Source organism: Protopterus annectens, chromosome 10.part0 (assembly GCF_019279795.1).
Source record: "Protopterus annectens isolate FY-2018-M chromosome 10.part0, PAN1.0, whole genome shotgun sequence".
In the NCBI taxonomy this organism is placed as follows: Eukaryota; Metazoa; Chordata; order Ceratodontiformes; family Protopteridae; genus Protopterus; species Protopterus annectens.
Window position 1 is genome coordinate 439,647,991 of NC_056744.1, and position 20,086 is coordinate 439,668,076.

Genomic DNA, 20,086 nt, shown 5'->3' on the forward strand with positions numbered 1-20,086 from the left:
TTGATCAGACACTCTGATAATGGATTGGACATACTTATAAAGTAACTGTATACATTACGATCTGTTATAGTCTCAGGCTAATGTATATAGTGTACATAGTTATTTAAGATGTTATGTATAAATACTATGGAATTCATTCAAATGTACTTGAAAAAAAAATTGAGAAAAAATGTACTGTTTAACATTACTTATTTGTTCGGGCAAGCTTCAGGGTTAGGTTGCACCAAATCTCTGTAAGAGCTTTTGTATCACTGGTACTTACCCACTGGTAGCACTCAAGAATATATTGATTGCCTCTAATTGTTGAGTTAGGCTAGTACCAATCATATATCTGTTTAGCTATAGGTTAAGGAATTTAGCAAATACTTATGGACTGCTTGGTGCATATACTTTGAACATTTTTAAAACTTCTATTACCACAGAAAAGTCCTCCAGTTTTAAGAATACAGTGGTGTAGAGTACACAGGGCACAAAACAGACAAATTGATGGTTATCCTCTCTAATTAGGGACCATTTGCAAATACTTCCTCCTGCAATGTGATATCCAACAATCAGCAAGCAGTAAGGAATAGTTATGCAGTATCTGCCATTACAGTAGATCTCTAAGGGTACCTTAGAAAACAAACTGATTAATTAGCTAATTCAATATGACCTCTGTAGAATGCAGCAGCTTAAATACCAATGCTGGGAATCAATACATAACAGACTCAAAAATAATACAGTTCATTTCTCACCATTACCAGCTGATATACAGGGCAGACAGCAACTTGAATCTCAGAGCTGAAAATCAGTATTGGCACGTGGGTCATGATCACATGAAAAAGGTAGCACCAACTATGGGGATCCAACCCACTGCTTTGACAAAGAGTAGCAATACTTCACCACTACTTTAGATTTGTCTGGAAGGAGCAACCATGAATCATTATTGTACTACAACATTATGTCATCAGCTATGTAAAATGCTATAAATTAACCCAGTCAGCAACTAATAATGATCAAGCCACTTGACTGTGATATGGCAAATTCAAGGGACTGCAGATACATGATCACACATACACAAGCTTCTTTAGTTGAAGACAGACAAAAATATAAAGCTAAATTGGAAGTGTGGAGATCACCACCAGCCTCCTTAATCATGTCTTATCTAATAAAGCAAGGAAACAAGCAGTGAACTAAAGCTACCACCCTCCACATAGGATGTCAAGCCATCAGTGGCAGCTCACTCCTATGCCACCCTGCTAACTCTATTAGATGTCCAAATCACTAATTGAATTTTGGCAGCAATAACTGTACTTTAATGTTAATTTCTGTGAGGATAAATGACTGAAAGTGTGAATCAGTATTAGTGGAGAGTGCAAGCCAGGTGCCTGTCCTGCATGGCAAGCATGAATGGGGTGACTGGGAAGGATGAAGGTAATATATTAGCAGATAATTTGTTTTGCATTGTAACAAATTAACTGCAGAGTTTCACATAACAGAAAGAAGAGATAATGCAGTATATTTAAATCAGCAGTGCAATGAACTGAAAGAAGGTAACATAATGAGAAAAACGAGATATATTCAAGAAGACTAGTGATGTTAAGGGAAACTTCCATTTAAAAGTGGGCAGGGTAAAAGATAAAGATGTGGGACCTAGAAGATGCAGAAGATTTTAAGAAGGGATGGCAGGAATATACAGAACTAGATAAAAAGGACCCAAACATCACTTATAAATACAATGGTATGTCTCTAATTTAAAGCCAGAAATCCTGGAGAGTGAAGTCAAATAGAACTTAGAAAGCCCTGCTAATAACAAGAGTGCAGGAAGTGATGGTATGCCAGCTGAATTGCTTCAAATAGTAGAAAATTATGTCATTATAGTGTCATCTGTAATTTGACAGCAGATTAGGAAAACACGGCAGTAACTACCCAATCAGAAAAGGTCAATTTGTATTTACTCCCCAACAATGGTAATGTTAAAAAGTGCTCAGAGTATGGAACAAATGAACTTGTTTCACATGGCAACAAAATGGTGCTTAAGATCCTGCAGCATAGATTCCAGCAATATATAGAGCAAGTACTTCCAAATGTATTAGGTGGTTTTAGAAAAGGTAGAAGCACCAGAGATCAAATTGTTTTTATCTGGTAAGTGAAAGAGAAAGCAAGGAAGAAGTCCCAGAAAACATTTACTTTTGCTTTACTGACTCCTCTAAAGACTTTGATTGTATTGATGAAAGCAAACCATGGCAAGTTCTTAGAGAGATGGAGGTAAACAATCCCCTTACTTGTCTCTTGAGGAGTCTGTTTGCAGGCCAAATGGCAAAAGATAGAACTAAATATGGAAAATAACTGAGTGATTCAAATACTCAGAAAGCAGTGTCACAAGGCTATAGATTGTCACCCAACTTATTTAATTTATACACTGAATATATCATTGAAAATATGGAGTTAGACTAATCAGATTTAGAATCAAAACTGCTGAGAGAAATTATACCATGCCTGGGTCATGCATCTTCACTCCTCTGTCTTACATGCCTGATTCCTCCAGTGATTATCTAGGTTGCAGTTAGGACTCCATCCCATTGTACCATGGAGTCAGGCCAGACAACCTTAGTTATGCAGATGCTACCAATTGGATGGATAAAAGTGAAGAAGAAATGGAGAGCTTTTTGATGAAGATGAAAGTCGAAAGTAGAAAATGCTGATGTTCTGTTCAATTAAAAAATAAGGTTATGGTGGTATTCTGAAAAAAAAATAGCTCAATGAGTTAAGTGAAATAGCACAGTGAGTGACGATGTGCAAAGTAAGTAATTCAGATACACACACATGGTGCAACCTCAGTAGTGGAAAATGACAGCGTAAGTAGCATATACTAATGACTGCATAGAGTCATGAAAATGAATGTCTGCATACTATAATAGCCATAGCATTTGCAAATGAAATCAAACATGGTAGTGTAATTCAGAAATGTACAAAATGAGTTTGACGTGCCATGGCAAACATCTGTTCTGAATGTCATTATTTTTTGTACAGCTCTACCACTCATGCTAAAATGCTAGGAATATCATCTGCATTAGCTTGACAGATATATTAATAGCCTCCCTTACAGCCAGTGTCCATGATGTTACACATTGCTACCCTCCTCATCACAGTAGAGACTGCCAGCAAATGATGCCATCATCTCCAAGACCAGGACACTGTTGACTACTATTGTGTGGCTGGAAACACTATACCATCCTCATGTGGAATTAAGGAGAATGCATGGACTGCCTATCCTAATGGACATGATGGCCATCCTTGCGATGGGAAACTTTCAGCTACAGACAGAAGATCACTGACTTGCTCATCTACTGACTGATACTAAGAATGACACACAGGTTTGTGAAAGTCCTACAGTCATGGTAGCAATGGCCACCTATATACCTCTTATCTATGCTGCGTGTGCACATCTCAGAGGCTGTGCAGCCCTCTGATTCTATCTGTGTTGGCGAAAGCTCTGTAGTAAGGATGAGACTGACATGGATGGAATAACTTTCACAGAAAACAGGTGATGCTGGAAGTTCATCCTGCTCTCTACAGTCACCTCAGTTGTGGGTGATGTAAGTGTGCCCCCCACTGTTAGCATTGCTAACAGTGTCACTGTGCCATCAGATCACCATGTGACATACATACTGCTACATGCTAATCACATACAAAGCTTATAGGCACATACATACATTGTGGTGCAGATTGCTGTTGTTGCAACCCTGATGTCCCTGAATGACATAATGCATATGTGTGTTGTCTGAGTAAACCATTCACACTTGCCAAGTTACTGTCCTACAGGAATGGCACATTAAACTACTCACCTGAGGAATCTCTATACAAACATTTGTGCAGTGTCACCAATCCATCTCCTGCTGCTGGACAAGAAGGTTCTCTCATTTTCTTCACTAATGGACACAATGAATTATTTCATCTTTGTGAGATTTATCTGGGCTGGTAGTCCAACCCCAGTGGTTAACCTGTCTCTTGTGATTTCCTCTGCATTGGTCCTGGTATGCAGTAACACATTGGCAATCCTGTGATACAGTTGTACTATTGTCCTATTATGGCAACTCAGTGCACTGATGTCCTGCACCAGACCATGTAACGTCTGGTTCTGCAAGGCCTTGTCACCTTTATCCTTCTCAATGTGTGCATAGTGCCTATAGTATCACTCCATCTCCTGTGTGGTGAACTTCTACAACCAATGCTGTTCCATGTCAGGACAAACACACCTGTGGGTTAAATATGTGAATCAGTGTGTGTGTGTGTGTGTGTGTGTGTGTGTGTGTGTGTATGTATGACTATACATGGCAGGTGACAATTGCCTTCATACTATCTCAGCACCTTTATGTTAGCCACAGCCATGTGTGTTGATACTGTGCCACTGTTCTGACATTGTGCCATGCTGTGGCTGCTGTAGGCATGTTAGCTGTACTTACTGACTACTGCATGTGTGTAGATAGCACAGTGTGAGCCTGGTGTACTGTAGGCACAATATCACCTTTAGCATGACATGCTGTGTTTGCAAATATGTCACAATTTGGTGTCACCTGTAGAACAGGAGATACAATGCCTGACTGTGTCCCTGTACCCTGTCAGGATGTATCCCTCAAAACAAAACTGCAACCTGTCTTTTCTGTTCACTGTGCCCTGTCATGTTGAATCCACCAACAAGAATACAAACACTCCTGCCCCTGTTACATCAAAACCCCTTCCACCAGCCCGTCAATCACCTTTTATCCCCTATAATGTCATCTGGCAGACCAAGGCTTTGAACTGTTAGGAAGCTGATTCCTGTAGTGATGGGTACAGGGTTTGATTCCTTCTATCTCCATTTGCCTACCATGTGACTCTGAGCAAATCACTTAACTAGACAGTGCTTCTGGGTTGCCTCTGAAAAGGAACACTTTGTCTGGTGGGCTTACCCAGTTAACAAATACTGTATATAAAATAATATAAAATATAAATAATAAAATAAATATGTTACCCCACATGATCCATTGCTCTTTGACACTATAAAGAAGTTATGTTCTTATCATAACGTTCCATGTGAGTTGTTCATCCCGCCTTCATTCTTTACTGATGGGTTCGGAGCCGATCCCTCGGCTCTGATACAGCCAATTGCAAAGCTCAAGGTCTTCAAATAGCTCGAGGCCAAGTCCCTCTCCCATGATGCACCTGTGAATTACCTCAGATCTTGTTCGCTGTGTATACCAATACCATATGTCATTCCTTCAATCCTACATAAAGGAATAGAATGTTTGAGTAACCAGGATGGAACCAGCATCTCAGTCATCTATCAGCCCAGGAGGGGGTACGAGAGACGGACGTAAAAATTAAGGCGAGATGAACAACTCACATGGAACATTATGGTAAGTACATAACTTCTTTATGTGAAGTTGTTCAATCTCGCCATTCATTCTTTACTGATGGGTAGCGTCCCAAGCACCATCAATCTCGGGTGGCTCACAGGAGTATATTTCTCAGGACTGTAGATCCAAAGGAGGCCCTGTCAACTTTGTAATGTGATAAAGGTATGAGGTTTTGACTAAGTGGCTGCTGCACAAATGTTATCAATAGGAAGTCTGGCAGAAAAAGCAGAAGATGTAGAAACTGCTCTGGTTGAGTGACCTTTAATCTTGTGTTACAAAGGCATATTGGCAGCTAAACAGGCAAAGGTGATACAATCAGATAACCATTTAGACAGAGTTGTTTTAGCCACTAGTCTCCCCTTCCTGGAGTCTGAAAATAAAACAAAAAGCTAGTCTGATTTCCTGAAATCTTTTGTTATATCCAAATAAAATCTGAGCTGTCGGTGAACATCTAGTTTGTGCAGCATATATTCTAAATTATTAGAATGATTGGGGAATAATACTGGCAAATCAATAACTTGGTTGAGATTGGTTTCAGTGCAAACTTTGGGCAAGAATGAGGGATTTGTTCTGAGTGATACTCTGTCAGCAAGAAATATCAAATAGGGAGGCTTGATGGATAAAGCCTGAAGCTCTGACACTCTGCGGGCAGAAGTAATAGCTACCAAAAAGATGGTTTTTCATGACAAAAATTTGAGGTCCCAAGAGGAAGCTGGATCAAATGGCAGAAGAATTATGTGGGAAAGCATAACATTTAGATTCAATGGAGACTAGGGAGATTTCACAGATGGTCTAATATGAAAAGTCCCTTTGAGAAAGGCTTTAGATAACTTGTGAGACATGATATTCAATCCTTCAAATCCAAGATGAAAATTAGAAATAGCAGCCAATTGAACCTGAACTGTTGCTGATGCAGCTCCTTTGTTAAAGATCATAGACAAGAACTGTAAGACTGAGGCCATAGGGGCTTGGTAAGGATCAATATTGTTTTTAGAGGCCCATGTAGAATTTTTTTTTTTCGTTTTACTAAGGTATAGCTTCCTAGTAGAAGATTTATGAGAAGACAAAAGGGTCTGTTTTGTCTCATTGGAAAGGCTATAGAACCTGGCTATGATGGGAACTGGAGCAGCCAAGCTTTGAGCTTCAGGGACTGCAGAGAGGGATGAAGATCCCCCGTCGGGTACATCAGAAGGTCTGGAACTGGGTCCAGAATCCAAGGATCCTCCAAAAGATGAAGTTGAAGGAAGGGGAACCAAATTTGACGAGACCAGTGAGGGGCTATTAGAATGACTAGTAGCAGACGAAAAGCGCTTAAATAAAACTCAATTTTGGATTATTCACTTGTCGCACTGAATTTTTCGTTTGGTTGCTGTCTGGTACGATCTAAGCACAGTATTTGGTGTTGGAGCAATTTGTGGAGTACTCCGAGGCTTGCTTTATTTGTTTTTCATAGTTGGTGTTTCAAAATTTCTTTGGTATGGCGTCTGAGTCGTTATGTGAGCCAGCCAGTGAGTTTCCCAATGCTACACCGGAACTTTTAAGGTCCGAGAATTCAGAAGCAGGTATTTTGCCTGCATCTGATAACCTGCCAGCAATTACCATAAGTTCCGATGAACGGAACATCAACAGTAAGTCCTTTGACTTACTGTTAAGTAAACTTGATGCAGTGCTATCACGAATTGAAAAACTTGAAAAAGCTCAAGGCATTCCACTAACTTTGTCTTCTCAAGCTAATCCAGTGAATAACGCTGTTGGTATGGCTAATAGAGTATTGAATGCCGCTACTTTGCAAACTGGTTCAGATGTCGTTTCTCGTAAACACGACACAACACAAGGAACCCAGCTAGATGTGAATGCGATTCCTAACGGCATACTGAGCAGTAACATGGTAGTTAACACAGTTTCCAACTATAATGACATTACGAATTTGCGAGCTGAACAGCGGTTTATGAACAATACAAAAAACACTTTGAATTCTGGTGCTTGTGACGTCACGAATGAAGCAGAGTTAGGTTACGCTAACAATACTAGGCAGAGGAGAATTCCAGCCGACGACGAACAACTACAAGCAACAGCTTCTATCGCAGATTCAGACAATTTCAATATTCCAGCGATGCGATATCCAAGTACATTTAATGTACAGCAAACGGATCCTATCCTCATTAATCAAGCAACTATTGGGGATAAACAAGTGGATAATAATTTGTTTAACAGGAAGACCTGTCAGTCCACCACTAATATGGCCACAACAGTTGGAGCAGGTACATATGAGCCGGTTCCGGTGAGTTCAAACACTAACAATGTACCTAACTTTCTTAACTGGATTAACAATAATCCATCATTTACTAATGAAAAAGTGACATTTAATACTCAAAATGACAGTACTGTTCCTGACATTCATAATAACTTGAAACAACTTGACAGTATTCTATTTAAAATTAAAAAATTGAAACTTGAAATAGCATATTTTAATGAATGTCTAATAAGGAAAATTGTGCCAAAAGGTTTAAGGCACTTTCAATACCCTACAGGCCTTATTGCCAATTCTGAGTTTCATGTAGAATTGTGTAGTATGTATGACAGACATGGATTTGAACTGTTGGAACTTATGAGTAAACATTATGCATTACAAATAGATCAATTGAATGGTGAAGCAGCAGTATTGGATAATATGATCAAAATTGATGTAATGTTTGATAGTTACAGATTTGAATATGGTAAATTGTTCAGTAATATTGATGAACACTTGGTTAAATTACAAGCTGTCAAATCTAAGAAACTTGATAGGGATTCCAATGCATACAAAGAAGGGACAGCGTATCCCAAACCTCCACTTAGTCAGGTTTGGAAGGGAAATGTCACTACACGTAGTAATGGACATAATTCAAATCCATCTAATGACAGTAACGTCCACAGTGTTATGTCCCTGCCTAATACAAATGTAGGTGGGAACCAGAATGAGTATCAAGGTAATGAGAGAGTTGACCCCCCCAATGAACTACGCAGGAGTGAAAGATTGCAAAATAAGAACAACACTGATAGTTACCATAACCACAATGGACAGGGTAATTTTTTAGGAGCAAGACCAAAAGTACAACGCCAACGGCAGAATCACCCCTATCCATTGAGGAACAACCGTTAACATACGTTGTAAGCCCATCTAGTAACCAGGAATTTCCATTTGGAATAGAGGAAGTAGAGTTAAGTGATGAGAATATACATCAAGGACCGACTATTATCACCAATTCATCAGGTGACTTTAAAGTGTATAACTTTTCAAACGTTGATATATCAACGGATATGGCTGATTTAATGGCCAAAGGCTTAACTTATGTTCCACACCATCATATGGATTTAGTTAAAGCCTTAATTGATGTTAAAATTTTCACACGTAAACTTAACTTCAGGTTAATGATGGGAGGGGGAGCATATTTGGGTGACACTAATCAGTTACATATCCCCAGTACTTTTAACCCCCCTCTTCATCCTCTTGTAGCTATGTTCGAACTAATGTGTGAACTTGATATCAGGAGGCACATAAAGAACCGCATCAATAGGATTTCACACAGTAATATGGAAGAAATAGAAAATATTCGGATCCTTCAAATGAATAACTTGCGTATATGTAAACCAGACAAAGGTGGAGGAGTTGTCGTCTTTGATAACAGCGATTATTTTAACCGTATGGCATCGGTTTTGGATACTTCAGCCTACGTTTTGAGTTCTAAAAATGAAATCAATATCGCCTACAAAGTGATTAAAGACCATCTAGAAGAGATGTACATTGAAGGAAGGACAAATCAAGAGCAGTACAACTACATGACCACGTTACATCCTAGGACTCCATACTTATTCGGAATACCGAAAATACACAAGAACATCAATGATCCCCCCATGCGTCCACTCATTGACAGTCGTGGATCACCAACCTATGCTTGTGCAAAGGTAGTGGATCACATTTTAAGGAAGTATATTTCTTTCGAGTCTCAGATCTGCAAAGATTCGTGGACTTTTCTGTCTAAAATCAATGAATTAAGTTTTGAACAGCACCACAATCTGCTTACAGTTGATGTCAAAGATCTATATACCTGTATCCCACAAGAAACAGCTATAGAATGGGTTTGTGACAGGTTAAGAGCTAGAGAGGCTAAGAGTTATGATATCTTATTGGTAGCAGAATTACTTGATTTAACATTACCAAGGAACTTTTTCATGTTTGGTGACAACTATTACTTGCAGACGGTTGGTGTCGGGATGGGGTCGCCATATGGAGCTAGTGTGGCCAATTTAGTTATGGCCCAGTGGGAACATCAATTTATTCTCAATAATCCTTCCCTTTCTGATCAGTTGGTTTACTATACCCGTTATTTGGATGATATTTTCATCCTTTTTAACGGGAGTGAAGAACAAGCTCTTTCATTTATGGAGTTTTTGAATAATTCCACTGATTTTCTAGCATTCACGTCAACTTTCAGCAGTAATGAGATAGCATACCTTGACATTCTTCTAACTAAAGAAGAGAATTTGTCTTGTTTTACATCCAAGATATATAGGAAACCGTTATACTCTAACACTTTACTACATTTTACAAGCTGCCACCCTTATACACAAAAGCGCGCAGTAGTGAAAGGGCAGCTTGTTAGAGCAGCGAGAATCATTAGTAAAGACGAAGAGTTCATTGTGGAATGTAACATACTCAAATCAATGTTTCTGAGTAGAGGATATCCCAACACTTTAGTTGAGGAACTTATAGATGAGATCACTACCAAAAGGAATAGTAAATTTTATGTGCCACTACTCCAAGTGAGAGGAAGGGAGAGTATGTTAACATTTGTTAGCCCAGTGTGTGATCAGATTCCCGTGCGTTCTGGAAGAGTAGATACGATAGATATCCCTAGATTCATTACCACCTTTACAGTAGACAGTGCTAATTTGTGGTCTATAATTCAGAAGAATTGGCATTTATTTGGGGTAGACTCGACAGTATCCACCAAGTTAGGCACTACACCTTTAGTGACCTATAAAAAAGGTAGGAACCTTAAATCTTGGTTTGAAATGAAACATATGCTAGTTAGAACTCCAGGGATGTTTAGATGTCACAACTGTAATTACTGCCAATTCATATTGGAAGCAAACAGATTTTACATCAATAAGGGTGAATTCAAACTTAAACACAGATTCACATGCAACTCTAAGATGATAGTATATTTAGCCCAATGCCAAAATTGTACTGCCCATTATGTAGGGAAAACTGAACGTAAATTTAAAGAAAGAATCTATGAACATCAGTACGCTATCAGGAAGGGTAAGCTTACAAATGCACTGGCCAAACACGTTTCAGAGTATCCCAATCACCAATTTAAATTCATTGGTATTGATCAAGTTTGTCACGACATTAGAGGGGGTCCTGCTTCATTAAAACTATTAGTTTCAGAACTGTATTGGCAAATCAGGTTGGCATCCTATCACCCCCCTGGTTTAAATGAAGCATGTTCTATAGGTTGCCTTCTCAGTATGTTGAGTTTAAAGAGATAGAGTTTTAAGTATATGAACATTTAATTTAATGTTTCAAATAACGCATTTGAGTCCCTTATAGGTGTATTGTTCTAAAATTTATGGTACTACATAATAAATTAGTTTTTCATATGAAAATGAAGTATCATAATTTAATGAATAATGAGTTATACACACAAATGTAATTACAAATTTAATTACTATTTGTTTTGGTTTTTCTAACTGTGAATAATGTTCTGATTTCTAAGTTTATTTATCACTATATGGTTATGATTTTATTAAGTAAAATGGAGAAAGTACTGTAAGATGTATTTGGTTATATGTTCATTATATTTAATTCATGTAAATTATTTTACTTATATAATGTACAGTTTTAAACAGGTTTTTTTAGCCATTGCCTTTTTAAATAAGCAATGAGTATTGAATTGGATCAATTAACTAATTAAGTTTTTTGTATAAATGGGTAGGAATGGAAGATGAGTTTATTCTGAAGAAGTTTGCCACTAGTAGCAGACGAAAAGCGCTTAAATAAAACTCAATTTTGGATTATTCACTTGTCGCACTGAATTTTTCGTTTGGTTGCTGTCTGGTACGATCTAAGCACAGTATTTGGTGTTGGAGCAATTTGTGGAGTACTCCGAGGCTTGCTTTATTTGTTTTTCATAAAGGAATAGAATGTTTGAGTAACCAGGATGGAACCAGCATCTCAGTCATCTATCAGCCCAGGAGGGGTAATGCGAGACGGATTTAAAATTATATGAGATGAACAACTCACATGGAACATTATGGTAAGTACATAACTTCTTTATGTGAAGTTGTTCAATCTCGCCATTCATTCTTTACTGATGGGTAGCGTCCCAAGCACCATCAATCTCGGGTGGCTCACAGGAGTATATTTCTCAGGACTGTAGATCCAAAGGAGGCCCTGTCAACTTTGTAATGTGATAAAGGTATGAGGTTTTGACTAAGTGGCTGCTGCACAAATGTTATCAATAGGAAGTCCGGCAGAAAAAGCAGAAGATGTAGAAACTGCTCTGGTTGAGTGACCTTTAATCTTGTGTTACAAAGGCATATTGGCAACTAAACAGGCAAAGGTGATACAATCAGATAACCATTTAGACAGAGTTGTTTTAGCCACTAGTCTCCCCTTCCTGGAGTCTGAAAATTAAACAAAAAGCTAGTCTGATTTCCTGAAATCTTTTGATCTATCCAAATAAAATCTGAGCTGTCGGTGAACATCTAGTTTGTGCAGCATATATTCTAAATTATTAGAATGATTGGGGAATAATACTGGCAAATCAATAACTTGGTTGAGATTGGTTTCAGTGCAAACTTTGGGCAAGAATGAGGGATTTTTTCTGAGTGATACTCTGTCAGCAAGAAATATCAAATAGGGAGGCTTGATGGATAAAGCCTGAAGCTCTGACACTCTTCGGGCAGAAGTAATAGCTACCAAAAAGATGGTTTTTCATGACAAAAATTTGAGGTCCCAAGAGGAAGCTGGATCAAATGGCAGAAGAATTATGTGGGAAAGCATAACATTTAGATTCAATGGAGACTAGGGAGATTTCACTGATGATCTAATATGAAAAGTCCCTTTGAGAAAGGCTTTAGATAACTTGTGAGACATGATATTCAATCCTTCAAATCCAAGATGAAAATTAGAAATAGCAGCCAATTGAACCTGAACTGTTGCTGATGCAGCTCCTTTGTTAAAGATCATAGACAAGAACTGTAAGACTGAGGTCATAGGGGCTTGGTAAGGATCAATATTGTTTTTAGAGCCCCATGTAGAATTTTTTTTTCCCTTTTACTAAGGTATAGCTTCCTAGTAGAAGATTTATGAGAAGACAAAAGGGTCTGTTTTGTCTCATTGGAAAGGCTATAGAACCTGGCTATGATGGGAACTGGAGCAGCCAAGCTTTGAGCTTCAGGGACTGCAGAGAGGGATGAAGATCCCCCGTCGGGTACATCAGAAGGTCTGGAACTGGGTCCAGAATCCAAGGATCCTCCAAAAGATGAAGTTGAAGGAAGGGGAACCAAATTTGACGAGACCAGTGAGGGGCTATTAGAACGACGGTCCTTCCCAGGGCTTTTGCTTTCTGTAGAACTTTGGGTATCAATGGGATTGGTGGAAATGTATAAAGGAGACCCAGAGGCCAATCATGTACAAGTGCATCCCTTGGGGCTTCCCCCAGAGGGGGAATCAAGGCAAAGTAGCTTCTGCATTTCGTGTTGATGTGACTGGCAAAAAGGTCGCAGCAAGGCTGGCCCCACCTGTGGAAAATCCTGTCTGCTATTTCCTTCTTGAGGGATCACTCGTGGGGCAACAGTATTGCCCTGCTCAGTTTGTCTGCTATCACGCTGGATCTCCCCGACATGTGCGTTACCAACAGAAAGCACTGGGTGGAAACAGCCCAGTGCCAAACTCTGAGAGCCTCGCGACAAAGAGGGTAAGACCTGGTTCCTCCTTGTTTGCTCAAATACCAGACCACAGACATGTTGTTTGTCTGAATTACAATCGTACCCAGGGGAAGAGAGTCCTGAAAGTACTGCAATGCCAAAAGTACTGCTCTCCTTATGGCATCAAAAGCACTTCTGCTCCATTGCGAAGGAGCTGACGGCTCCAAAGAAACCATCGACACCCTCAGCACCGGGACAGTGGGCTCCAAGTCCAAGGTAGGAGCCAAGCTCATCCGAGCCGAAGCCCCAAGAGGCAAAGTCACAACTGGCAAGTTGGTCCGACTGTCCTCCCTGGACGTGACCAGAGAGTGTCGGCTCCTAGAGTCCTTGATAGGCACCTTGGATATCAGAGTACATGGAGCCAAAGACACTGGAGCAGGCGTCGGCTTTGAGGGTTCCACTAACATCAGGTCTACCTCCTCTGGCTCTGAAGGCCCAGCATGGCTCAGAGGAGGAATAGTTAGAGTCAGTGCAATGGTCTTCAACTCTGAAGCCATTTGGGCTGAAGCTGATAACATTTTAGCTAGTGCCAGTGCCGATAACAGCTTTTGTACCACATGATCCACGTCCAGATCCGACAGGCTGATAGATGATCGACAGGATCGTACCGAAGGTGGTACCAACTGGAGAATAGGACTCTTGGGCACTTCGGACACTGGTTCCAAGACCGGGGACTGGCTCCGAAAAGTAAAGACTGTCGGCTCCGAAGGCAGTGGAGCCGAAGTCAAAGACTTTTTTGATTTCTTGGAGTCCGATGTCTTGGAAGACTTTGAAGACCTGCTGGATCCATCCTGGTCACTCAAAGCTTCCTGAAATGAAGGCTTCAACAAGCCTCTGTTGATTAGTTTCCTCTTCCTTTCCTGCAGGACCCTAGAGGAGAAGGAATGGCAAATGGCACAACTGTCTTGCAAATGCAGAGCCCCTAGACAATAAACACAATTAACGTGGCTGTCAGTAACAGACATTTTTTGGCCACACTTTGGGCACTTTTTGAAGCCAGACTTGGGGTGCTTATCCTGGTCAGCCATAATAATGCTAGAAAAAAATTACTGTTACCACCAAAAACTACAACAGTAAACTTTTCACAGAAGCCTGGGATAATTACAGACCAAATCACACCAATGTAAATCTCACACACAAGCCTTAAATAAAAGCAGGCTATATCACACACTATAAACAAGTATAAAAGTGGTATCACACAAGCAGACTATGCAAAAAAGGAGATAGCTGCTGAGAAACAACAACCTTATCTAAGTTAAGTAATGTATACTGTAATTTTTAACAGTAATAAAGAACTAAGCCTTATCTAAAATACACACAGCAAATCTAAGTAACTAGCTATCTAAGAAATGTGACAAAGGTCACTGAATAACATACAGCAAGCTGAAAAAAAATAAACAATAACCTTATCTAGGTTATCTAAGGTTTACTGTACTAAGCCTTATCTAAAGAAGGCAGAAGGCTAGACAGACCACACCAAGTAGAAAACTACTACTAAACTAGGCCTAAAAGAGGCCAACTACAAATCTATAAAGAACAGTAAATGGGATGGGAACACACACTGAAAAGCTATGAGCTTTATCAACAATACTAAATGTCTAACTACTTTAACTAGTAATTAGTTTTTTTAACAAGAGTTTAATGAAAAAAAAACAGCTTATCTGGCCCGAGCTAAATCAGAACCTCCTATCTGTTGCAGCGGCAAACTAGAACTGGGGTAATTCACAGGTGCGTCATGGGATAGTGACTTGGCCTCGAGCTATTTCAAGACCTCAAGCTTTGCACTTGGCCGTATTGAGCCGAGGGACCGGCTCCAAACCCATCAGTAAAGAATGAACGGCGAGATTGAACAACTTCACATCTGTTGTTTCTGTGCACAAGTATGTGATCACCGCAGCCTTGAGGTACATTACGTTATTTTGACTGCTGTCAATTTCCCTGTATGGCAGTACATTTCAGTATTAACTACATTCTGATTTTCTATGTTGTTCTGTAATGTGGTCTCCTGCAAAATGGTGATTGCAGTTTTTATGTGAGAATGGGGCTCATATGATGGTTATTATGCTAATTAAGTGATTTAGCAAGCTTGCCTCCGACTCATGCCAGTAACATGATGAGTTATCACCCCTAGTCTGTGTTCTTGCTCATATATGGGCTGTGCGGTCACATACAGTGTATGCACATGTGAAGCCAGGCCTCACTAATGTTACTTTGCATCCCACTAATGACCATGTGCATCATGTTACTGTTTAGCTGCATTGTGCTACTCTGCTGTCCATTTAAATTATTCACAGGTTGTGAAGTCAAGTAGTTTGTGTGTATATGTGAATCCTAGCAACATTATGCATTGTGCTACTGAACATCTACATCTTACTGTAGTTATGTGGCACTGCACTACCCTGTAGACCATCAGTGTGCATCCCATGGCATCCATTCCATGTGTCTGTGTGCCCTAGATACCATTTGTTTTCCTGGAGTTGACCTGGTAAGTAGATATGACCTCAGCAAGCGCACTCCAACAGGAGTCCCATCTTGTTTAGTAGGAACTGCTAGATCTTTCTACATCAGCTACACAGGGGACTGTTGGGAGCACCTGCTGTGGGACTATGAGGATTCCCCTTCATAAAAAGGTTGCCTGGCACCAGCTTGCCAGTGCAACGAATGATGCAACTGACATCCACTTTGGTGAGCAGTGCAGGCACAAATACACAGACCTGCGGAGGCATTATCAGACCTTTTCCACCAGTGTGAAGAAGAAGAAGATAGGGGAGAAACAGACATATTTTTATTGTAAGCATTCTATTCTTGGTTTGACACTGTACAGAAGGTCTAGTACCTGTAACCATAATTGCCTTCTATTGTCAGGGAGATGCTGTGCTCATTATTGTCTGTGTTTTATGTTTTTCAGTAGATTGAAGATAAATGGGTTGCTGCCAGAGGAGGCAGGACAGGCTCACTATGTGGTAGAACAAGTGTAGTTTACTCTGGCAACAATGTAATATTACTGTACAACAGAAAACCAAAGAGCTGTATTTGTGCTTTTTCTTTTCTTTTTTTTTCATTTATTTTTTTTTCTGCAAGATCAGCAGTGGTGCTGGCAGATGGGAGGCAGTGGCCACCTCACTCTGCACCAGCAAATGTGCGATAACTGTGTTTCAAATAGCCCCTCAGGCCTGCAAATCTGAAAGGTAACCTATAGAGCTTGCTGGTAGCATTTATTTCCACATCTTACAGGGGGGTGAAAGTTCTCATCTGACAGTGGTATACAGGAGCCCTCTCAGGTTGCCTTATGCAAGATAGATGCATGTCTTTGCACCCTGGAGTGCTTATTTGTGAGACTTGTACAATTGTGTAACTGGCTAGCTCTGAACATTGTACCATCAGAATCACAGCCCACCCATGATGTCAGCCAAGGAAATTATAACTTCTGTGTGAGGTTCCCTCTGGGTCAATTTGTCTGTATTTCCCATCACTGTGTACTCCATCATTTTATATCACTCCCCATCCCTTATTTGCAGTCCAATCTCCACTGTCACTGATTGTCCACTGCTTGTTAGTCTGCATTTCTTCATTGTTACTTTGAAGATTAAATCAGTCAATACTTAAATACTTAAGGAAATAAATCCAGATAGTTCACTGGAAGATCTAATAGGAAAACTAGCAGTCAAATACTTTGGCCACAGAATGTGGAGGCGTGATTCACTGGTGAGAGCATAGATGCTTGGAAAGTCTAAAGGCAAAAGAAGAAGACGATGACAAGGGATAAAATGGATGAACAGTATATTAGTGAAGTAATAAAAATGAATTAAGACCAAGTTAAAGAAGCAGTGGACAGACAAGTCTGATGCAGTGAAGTCCTTGGTGTCATGAAGAGTCAGACTTCATTAAACAACTAAACCACAACAAAACATTTCAAATTTTCAGGATTAAGTCCAACTCCCTCTATAAAATCCCATACTTTATGTGTATTACTGGATGAGTTAGCTTGTTGTATTTAATAGTGACTCCACAGTAATACGTCTTTTCTGTACTCCTGTTTTACCACTTTCATTAAGATTTCTGCTCATTAGTAAAATACTAATATTACCCACTTTTATGTAGCCTGTTCTTTTTTCTTTAAGACCAGACTGCTAATAACAGCTTTATTATCCTGCATTGATAAACTAACATTTTTATGACAGTACATTAGTTAGTCTTATCTTCTCATCCACAGAAATGACTAAATTCCATCTATTTAGGTATTTTTGAATCAGCTTTTACCAATCATGTAGTCAATTAATCAACCAAACCTTGCTTCAGGGCCTAAACATGGATGCTTTATAAACTAAAACATAGCAAATAAGTAAAACGTATAACAAATTAAAACACATAAATATAAACATAATAATAAAATCATTTAACTAATAAAAGCTTTCAGAAATAAAAATATTCAGGACTTCTTAAAGTGTGTAATATTAATAGCATATTGTTGTCTTTCAGCTTTTCCCGGTTAGGGGTCGCCACAGCGGAACTCTGGTCTGCTAATGATTGGCAGTAGATTTTCACGAACGCCGAGGTACTAGCTCAATGTTTAACCTTCAACAAAGGCACGCTCATTTACGTATGTCTTTCGAAAGCCCACCTAACCGCGGGGAGGACATGCAGACTCCACACAGAAGGCACTCCCCGCACTCCAGCCGAGATAGTGTTCCTATATTGTTGTTGTGTTGTACATTTTCTAGAGTTTGAATATATTCATCAGTGTGACAACTATTTAATGTACACAAGAGATGTAATATCAATGTCATTTGACGCATACATACATGACAGACAGAAATGCTTGAAATGACTAGAAGCCACGTTAGTGTATAAAACTAACTTAGTTACATTATCTTTGGAAATCAGGAATGAGCCTACCATATATTATTAAACAGATCACTGAATTGACCCACCACAGTTAGTCATCTCATGTACTTCAGTACCAGTATAGAAAAAGGTCTCACTTACCTGAAGACAGGCAAGTGGTATGACCAAGATGACTAACTGAGAGTAGCAAGTGGTGAAAGCTCTGTGACTGAAAATTTTTCTCTGACAGAAAATATAATAAAAAAATAGAATTTGGAAATAGTTGATAGCCAATTTTATTCACTAATAATAACAGAAAAGGTTTATAGCTTTAAGTTCTTCAAAAGTTTTAATTTTCATGTCAGAATTTCAACTGCTTGGTTAAGACAGAAGAGAATTCAACATGAGCCACTCAAAATGTGATACTTAGGATTCTCCTGTTAAAAAAAGAAACATCCAGTCATCAATATCTAGTATGCAGGATGTATTACTTAAAATAGACAAGCTGGATACCAAAATACAAAGTTTCAAAGAAGAGTCCCGAAAGAAGATAGAACACTTACAATTTCTTATGAAACAACAAAGTGCACAAATCAGCAGTATAGAAGAAGCTTTACATGATTACGAAGGGAGAATAATTAAAGGTGAACCTCAGACTGAATTCCTTTTAAAACAAAACAACTGGCTCATAGATAAAGTTAATGATTTAGAAAATAGACTGAGATGAAATAACTTTAGAATATATGGTATACCTGAAAAGTATGAGGAAGACAATATAATAAACTTCTTAGCAACCTGGCTACATAAAATATTAAATCTACCTGAAACTTCATCTTTTGGAAATTAAAAGGTGCATAGATCCCTGACAGCATCTTCAAAAAAGGAAATCTCACAACCACATTTGATTATAGTTAAGTTTATGTCCAGCTTGGAAAAGATCAAATAATAAAAACAGCATGGTCCAGCCCGATTATTAAAATAGGTGAACATGTAGTCAGATTTGACAATTATTATTCCAATAAAGTAATGAGTAAAAGAAAATCCTGATCGCCACTAATTAAAGAACTTAAAAAGAACAATATTAAAGCAAAGTTTAAACCTCAAAATGCACTCTCTCGAGGCACTCCTAAAAATGAAGAACATCCATATCTGTGCAGTAACTGAGACCTGGATCAAGGCTCCAGACAGCACCCCTGCAATACCAGGCTACAACTCTTACCACACTTTTCGGCCACCAAACCAAGACCAAAAACACAAAAGGTGGAGGAGTGTCCATATTCACCACGGATATTCACACCTCCAGGCTGGTTGCCCAACACAATGCATCTGAAATTCTTCAGGTGCAACTAACAGTAGGTAAGACTGCAATCCAAACTATAGCTTGCTACAGATCCTCCACCATGCCCCAAGATTCTCACTACACCTTTCTAAACATACTGGAAAATATTAAGATACAACCAAACACCCTAATACTGGGTGATTTCAACTACCTTGCCATTAACTGGGAAAACTATTCGGGTACCAACACCTTTTCCCAAAAGTTCTTGGAATTCATAAATTCCCATTGCCCTGGATCAACTAATCCATTGTCCCACCAGGGGCTCCAATATCCTAGAGCTGGTCATTACCAACATGGGAGATAGATGCTTCACACCAGTGGTCACCCCCTCATTAGTCAGGTCTGACCATAAGCAAATCACCCTTGACATCCACATCCCCCCCCCCCCCCAGTAAGGAAACCTCTGTAAAAAACTTCTCCAAAGCCAACTTCATGCTGCTCAAGTCTGAAGTGACAAACTTCATGATACCCATGCAGATGGGAGCTGAAAGTTCGACTGCTGAATCCTACACTAAGGCACTGTCCGAGCACATCCACTTGTGCATGAATCGTGCCATCCCAAATATAA

General features: G+C 39.4%; 1 protein-coding gene across 2 annotated transcripts in view; it reads right to left on the bottom strand.

The window, feature by feature from the left end:
- ARMH1 (armadillo like helical domain containing 1) overlaps positions 1-20,086 on the bottom strand; it is an 859,505-nt gene that overhangs the window by 697,617 nt on the left and 141,802 nt on the right. For both annotated transcript variants that reach the window (XM_044085339.1, XM_044085338.1), the window contains exon 3: positions 263-331. In XM_044085339.1, coding sequence (XP_043941274.1) covers positions 263-331 — 69 coding nt within the window. The remainder of the gene's footprint in view (positions 1-262; positions 332-20,086) is intronic.